Source organism: Ceratotherium simum, chromosome 13 (assembly GCF_057802395.1).
Source record: "Ceratotherium simum simum isolate JZ-2026a chromosome 13, ASM5780239v1, whole genome shotgun sequence".
Taxonomy (NCBI): Eukaryota; Metazoa; Chordata; class Mammalia; order Perissodactyla; family Rhinocerotidae; genus Ceratotherium; species Ceratotherium simum.
The window spans coordinates 59,727,446-59,735,233 of NC_141912.1; the positions used below are offsets into that span (position 1 = coordinate 59,727,446).

A 7,788-nucleotide genomic window follows, 5' to 3' on the forward strand; every position below is an offset into this window, starting at 1 on the left:
CCTACCAGATATCCTGATTATTCAAACGAAGATGAACATTTTGATCCCTATATGAAATTTTCCTGGTATGAAATTTTGTAAGATAATTCAAATGTAAACCATTGCAGACCAACTAATGGGAGGCAAACTGAAGATTTCCGAGGCCAGATTCACTCCCTGGGCCTCCAGATAAAACACCCTTGTCCTTACTTTTCCGCTCGTGTCAATGGAGAGAGGACCCAATTCCGGACCAACTTGTCTTCTAAATGAGCAGATGGGTTATTGAACTATCAATTAAAAACTAAAAGATGTGTGACAATATTTTCCACAACAATTTTCTGAAGCACGATATACTGATTACGACTCTTTGGGTAGTAAGATTTGAAATGACTTTAAAAAAATTTTAATTGTTTCTTCTCTATCTTTCTAAACTGTCTACAAAAAACATGCAATAATTTTGCAATCAATTTTTTAAATGTTATTAAAGAGTTATTTACAGAATTAGAAAATGTTGTTCAGCGCTCTGTGTAGTAATCAATCTTAGCACACAGGAAAAACAAGACAATGGAATCATTTGAAAACATGAAAAAGTAATTAGCTGGCTATAGATTATTGTCAGAAGAGACATGATTTTAAGTTAGAAATGAATATGATTTCTTTTTTTTTTAATTAAAATTAATTTTTATTACTTACAACTAAAAACATAAAAACACTATAGTCACATAAGAGAAAACAATTATCCAGATGGGAAATAAAAGGTCTAAATTAGGGTAGTAAGAGTGAAGTGGAGGTTGGAAACTATGAACATTCCAGAGACAAAATTATAGATTTTATCAACTAACCAGAATAGTGGCCAATAACGAAATCAGTAAGTATTTTCGACGTGTTCAATTTGAATACTCAAGTAAAGGTTTTCATTGGAAATATGGATGTAGATCTAGTGCAAGAGTTATATTTGGGAATTATCCACAAAGAGACAATAAATGAAGCTTGAGAAACAAATGAATATATAAAGAAGTGCATAGAGAACAATTTTAAGGGAGACGAGGGGAAGAACCAACATTTCGAAGATAACTGAGAAGGAAGGAAAAACAGTACAGTCTAGTATTTTTCCCAAGTGAAAGCAAAACCACTTGAACACCAGGAACTTGTTATGACCTCATGATACTATCATTTTTCAATCCCACCAATCAATATCATATCCCAGGGCCATCCCCCAACAGAAACTTCCTTAATATTAGTTGCCTGAATACTGAAGAAAATTAATATCTGTTACTAAGGTGTGACTTATTTCTCTGTAATTTAAAAAAGGGGAGCTTTCTGTTCTTAAATTAGACAGGACAATTTTAACTGAAGCTACTCTCCCAACCCTGTCTGTCAGCTATTATAAGTTTTTTAATGGACAACTACATGCTCACAACAGAAATTTTTTTAATTATATGAAAGTGTAATTCTCTAACCTGCAGAACTAACATTTGATGCATTTTTCCTAGTCTTTTCAATGCCTTATTTTTATTACATATATGGAAAAACCATTTATTGAAGGATTACTAAATATCAGACCCAACCACTTTACCATCTCATTGTGCTTCCAACCATCCTGACACATAGAAGTTAAGTGATTTGCTCAAGGTCACATAGCCAGATTTGAAAACCTGCTATTTACATCTCAGGTATGACTCCAAAGCCCAATCTTAACTATAAAACTGCAAGATGTGCTTCTCTTCTCTCCCATTTAGCATAGCTTCAGCATTTCCCAGAACATTAACAGTAATAATTTATTGGCAACTTGACCTCTTATTGTATAGATACACCATGATTTCCTTTCCTATTTAGATACCAGTAGCTGGATATGTATGTGTATTTCTATTATAGATAACTCTGATTAACATCTTTGTATCAAGATCTGTCCCTACTTTGAACAATTACCTTATTGCCCATAGTTATTTAAAAATAAATAGGGACGGGCCGGCCCTGTGGCTTGGTGGTTAAGTGCGCGCGCTGTGATGCTGGTGGCCCGGGTTCGGATCCCGGGTGCGCATCGAGGCACCACCTCTCCGTTCATCCTGAGGCCGAGTCCCACATACAGCAACCAGAAGGATGTGCAGCTACGACATACAACCATCCACTGGGGCTTTGGGGGGAAAAATAAAATAAATAAAATCTTTAAAAATAAATAGGGAAATTCACATACACGCACACACACACACAAACTGGCAAGTAGCAATAGCCAGTGCTCCTCTGATTTCAGTTTCTTACTTTTCATATAGAATGAACAACTACAGTAATATAGGCTGAAAGAGAACAAAGGTAGTATTGAAATACAAGAGGGAGGGGCCAGCCCAGTGGCACAGCGGTTAGGTGCGAGCACTCTGCTTTGCCGCCCGGGGTTCGCAGGTTTAGATCCTGGGTGTGCACTGAAGCAAAGCTTGTCAAATCATGCTGTGGCACCGTACCATATAAAGTAGAGGAAGATGGGCATGGATGTTAGCCCCGGGCCAGTCTTCCTCAGCAAAAAAGAGGAGGATCAGAATTGGATGTTACAGGGCTGATCTTCCTCACAAAAAAAAAAAAAAAAAGGAAATACAAGAGGGACCATCTGAAACAGCATTTGAAAGCAGAGCTCATGCTGTTCAACATTAGTAGGCATAAGGAATAGGAAAAAAATAAACAAAAGTGAGGCTGTCTTAGAAAAGCCAGCTTACTACTAAAGTTAGGTTTTGTAGGAGACTGTAGGTCACATATTAGTCTCACAGATAATGTGAGCACATTTGCAATCAAAATTTTCCAAAATAAAATTATCTACATATATAATACAAATATTTTTTTCTATCCTTTAATTTCCAAAGCATGCTCATTCACGTTTGACTGATAGTACACAAATATTCTTTTACAATAGGCCAGGACACCTATGTTATCCTAATTATACAAAAACAGATGCAAAATAGTATTAAGAGACTTCCTTGCCTGAAATTATAAGACTAAGAGTATGTGCATATATTTTTTAAATCCCTTTATTCCCATTCTATCCTTTTGGCTAATTATTAATATAATATCTGCCCCTCCTATATTCCCATCTCTTGTGAAAGGCACACTATCCAGTCACCCAAGCCAAATCTTCTCCTTCACCATCCCCCCACCTCTAGTTATCAACTGCTAACAAGACATCTTCCTAAACCTCTCTGGAATTGATCTCTTCTCCATTAGAGTTCCCTTTTGCAGGTCCATTTCTTCATAAATCTGACATGTGAGATTTTAATTGCTCTGCTGCAGTTTTCTCTTCTTCAGTCAGTGGTGATAACTCCAAGTCTGTTTGCTTTTGTAGTTCTTGTATCATGGTCATAGTCTTATTGAAAGTAGCACAAATACGGCTTTTAGTCTTTTTCTGCTCAACAGCAACTGGTTTAAAGCGTGCCTGCAAAGTTTGGTATCGAGACTTTATTGCTGACAATTCCTTTAAGAGTGTAACTGGATTTTTCTCGCCTGCTGAATCAGGATGATTAGTCTTGATTTCATATTCCAGCCTGTATTGAATGTAATCCAGATCAGAGTCAGCTTTCTGGAACATCAGTTCCAGCTTATCGACCTCCGCCTCCATGTTGAATAGTTGACATTCCTCAGACCGCGGCGGCGCTTCTGAATATGATTTCTTATGAACTTATTTACAATGGATTTATAAGTTGCTCTACACAATAAAGAAATCCAAACTACCTCTGAATCTTACAGTGCAGCCCAGGGTCTGTCTTGCTGGTGGACTTCTCCCTCTGATGCAATCCAGGTTTTATTCTCATCCATCCCCCGCACTGCTCCTATTGCGGGAAAGCAAGTTTCTGCTAGCAGAAATAAAAGTTTCTTTCCTAGCTTCTGGAAATTTCAGGTTTTCAAGAATTTTTGAGAGTCTATCTCCCTTTAACAAAGAAATGATAAACTATTTTTAAAATTCATGGGATCTAATTCTTGTTCAAGATCAGAAAATGAATATATACTGGGTCCTCCCACGACATCACATTTATTAATTTTCTAGTGTCGTCTTTTGCACTTATGTGACAAGAATTATCTCTCGTTTTATGAATACACAGAGGTAGGATAAGCTTTATATAAATTGATCCAGTAGGTGGCATTTGAACTGATGCAGTCACAGGTCATCACTGAGAATGAAAGCAGATGGCCACTAAAGACAACCTTTGTCAAAAAATCACCAGGGGCATGTGAAAGGTCTTAACCTATATAAATGTTATGACTTTGTTTAGGGCTAGAGTTTCTCCTCTTCAATCCATCTGCTAATTGCATGAACAACAAGAAGTAACAAATTATCTGGGGATCTAACTAATTAAGCCTATCAGTAAGCACCTCAGGCCCCATTTGTTTGGTTAAATCGCTGGTCTAGAGGATAGTAAAGATGCCCTCATTTCATTCTCGTCCTTCATGATTCTCCACTCCCCTCCACAATCTAAAGTTCTAGAAGAATTCACTTGGAACAACTTTATCTTCTTTTGTCTAAGTCAAACTCCTTATCTAAGTGAGGAAGAAAAAATAAACCTTTTTTTTTAACGACAGGAACATCACAGTAGGCATATTTGATAATTGATACATAAATTTCTTTAAAATAAGATCTGATTGTATTAGGGTTGTTAGATCAACTATTGGACACCAAGTTAATTTGAATTTCACATAAAAATTATTTTTTAGTCTAAGTATGTCCTATTTACTATTCTGACATCTGTATTTGTATTTGATGTATCTGGCAACCTTAGACTGAATTTATGTTCCAGATTAAGAGTAAAGTAAGTATTTTTTAAAGTAGGTTGAGAGACTTAGATAAAAACTAACTGTGGAAGTCGGCCTTAACTCGCTGGACATACGCCTGTTCTGCCCCAATTGTCCAGTAGTGTGTTCTCAGTTTTTCCTGCTCATTGCATTTTCCAGAATCTGGCCATGTTCTATATCACAGCTCTCCATTTCCATATCATCTCTATTTTTACTAAAGCAATATTTTGATTTGTCATTATTGCATGAGAGACTCTCTCTACATCAGATAGCTTTCTCTAATCTGCTATTACATTTCCCAAGATTCAGGCAAATACAGTGTCTTGCCAGTCTAGATTCCCATCCACAATGGAATTAAGACATATCTTACTTTCCAATTTGATAAAAGAATAACTTGATTAAAACACAATGTAGAGAAAGAAGAAAAAGTCTTTATCAGTAGGTTCTAGGCTCATTATTCAAGGTAATCTCATTCCCTGTCTTCTGCTTCATGCAGCTTTCTTTACTCTCCACATCCTACAGCAAAGAAAACGTACACATATGTACATAATAATAACATTTTCCACGTTACATCAATTTATTATTTATACATATACTACTCACTCACAGAAAGGAGAATGGAAATGCAAAACAAAACAAACACTTTATTCAAAAATCTTAACGACTCTGCCTTGAACTATAGGAAGATCCTTTAAAAGGTGTATTATAAAGTCTGTCCTATGTAAATATTTTTTTTACTTACTAATACTTCATGGTGTTTCCTGCAATGTTTTACAGATATCTATACCTAAATTACAATGGCATTAATTTAGTTTGGTTTTGAATTTTGATTTGCATGAGCTTAGGTCTTTATTCATCCAATTGTCTCTCTTGGAGACACTAATAAGGGCCAAATTACACTTGGATAATATGGGATAAATTGAAAATGCTTTTGCACATTACATTCTTTCAGAACTTTATAGTACCAATTTCAAATTCTGTTTTAGGTTTAGTCAAAATTCATTTATTTTAAAAGTGTGTTTAGTTTGTCTCAGAAAGCCAAAATATACTAAAAAATCACACCAAAATTTTAGTGTAATTGTGGAGATATTCATTCCAATTCATCACATACAAGATCCCAGAAAAAAATTGGGTAGGCAAATGATAGAAATCCATTGATTAAACTAGTGGAATTGGCAAATTTTAAGAAAACTTGGTCTGCTTTCTCTGTCTACTAGAACCCAGCAGGCGAGAACTCCTGATCTCTGAAGAGCACTCATTGGTACCACTTGGGAGAAGTGACCAGGGATTTGCATCCTTAGAAAAAGGTTTCAAAAGTTTTGGATTTTTTTGATGTTTGATTATCAGTATAACAGTTCCCAATAATGTGAAAGAAACCATGGTGAAGTTATTTTTCTCTTATGATTTTTCCTTGGTAAATTGAGTTTTTCTTTAATTTAATTAATTTCTTTAATTAAAATTTATTTTTTGATAAATTTTTAGTTTATCTATTAAAATATAACTGGACTAAAATACAGTATCTTAGAACCTTTTCCTAGTATAAAAAATCATTGATTCTTATATTTATACAGTACATAAAATATCTTAAATGCCAAATTTTGAGAAATTTTATTCTATAAAATTAAAATTTAAATTATTTAGTGAGGACTTTTATTTTTACTAAACAGTTCTAGTATTTAAGCTTTAATTTGTATAAATGAATTTTTATACTGTCACCTTGGGTCATTTCTGGATTGAAGTCATCCACTTGACATTCCCATTCAACTGAAGGATGGAAACTGGACTTCTAAAATTTGTAACAAGACCACATACCTGCTCTGAGAGCCGTGGGATGGCCGTTACCTATCTCCAATGTACTTCTGAACATCTCCTCTGAGACCCCACTTACCTCATGACACTCCCCCCAGCTCTCAGCTTTCTCTTAGTGCCTATTGCTGGAGTCCTGCTTAATTTTCCACCCCATTCCATGACTGCTTTTAATGCTCCATAACCTGGCTGTTTATGATTCTGCCCATCTCCCACAGACCAAATATAAATATCATACCAAGTTCTAAAATGAAATCAACTACAATTACAGGGGGAGAAATCAAAACATTTTCCTAGTCCCACAGTCAGTATTAGGCAGTTGGATAAACTGATCCAAGTCTTAAAGTCGTTTAAGTTCCCAACTCTTTGGCTATAGCTCGTTCCAGTTACTGCAGCCATTAGTTTCTCATGGAGTAAGTTGGCAGGCTGAACATCCCACCAAAGAGAGAAGCTGCCAAATTTATAAGATTGCAAACTATTTTCCAGTACTGTAGTCTAGTTCAGAAGTAAATTACGCTCTAGTAACCTGCTTATAAGCCTAGGGACTGACCTCCCTATGCTCTATTGCCTCTCTTGGGTCCACTGTAATTGTATCCAGATGCTGTAGGTTTCTCTGACTGTATTTCTACTAATGAAATGGCTGCCTCTTTCATAACCAATATTCCTCTACAGCTCTAGTTCTCTGCCAAGCTTTAGCAAGACCCATTGAACAGCCGAGCTCAGCCTGTGCAGGCTGCTTGTAGCATTAAGGGTCCAGTTTACCTCGTATATAATTTGTACCTGAAACTCCCACTCAAATCTTGGAGAAAAATATCCACTGGGTAGCAAGAGGCTGGCATCACACTTGCAAATTCCAAGTACCCTCACAAGCATCAAATTATAATTTAGTAAAAATTGTATATTCTGGGGAAAAAAAGTCCCTAAGGCCCCATTCTGTTCAACAGTCTTTCAGATCAGTCCTCAATAATGTCCCTTAATAGGTCAGCCTGCTCTTTCCATACCAATGTCCTCCAAAAGCCACTTTCTTGATGACTAGGACTTCTGAAACCACTCATCAAAACTGGCTGAGGGTAGCACTTTTTCCATAAAAAGTTCCCGCTTGAGAGAAAGAAATGTTTAGCATCCTAATTCTCTATCTTAATCCTAAATTTATTTTTTAGAATTCCAGCTCTAAATCTTCCTCAGCCCCAGTTATTCTGCAGATCAGCAGCTGAGGCTTAAATTTCAGTCTTTGTG

The 7,788-nt window shown here is 36.0% G+C and overlaps 1 protein-coding gene across 1 annotated transcript; it reads right to left on the reverse strand.

The window, feature by feature from the left end:
- Positions 1 to 621: 621 nt before the first annotated feature.
- Positions 622 to 3,609, reverse strand: SKA2 (spindle and kinetochore associated complex subunit 2). Its single transcript, XM_014782540.2, has one exon. It carries the CDS (start codon positions 3,575 to 3,577, stop codon positions 3,212 to 3,214), a length of 366 nt encoding a protein of 121 aa, XP_014638026.2. The 5' UTR covers positions 3,578 to 3,609; the 3' UTR covers positions 622 to 3,211.
- Between the last annotated feature and the right edge of the window lie 4,179 nt (positions 3,610 to 7,788).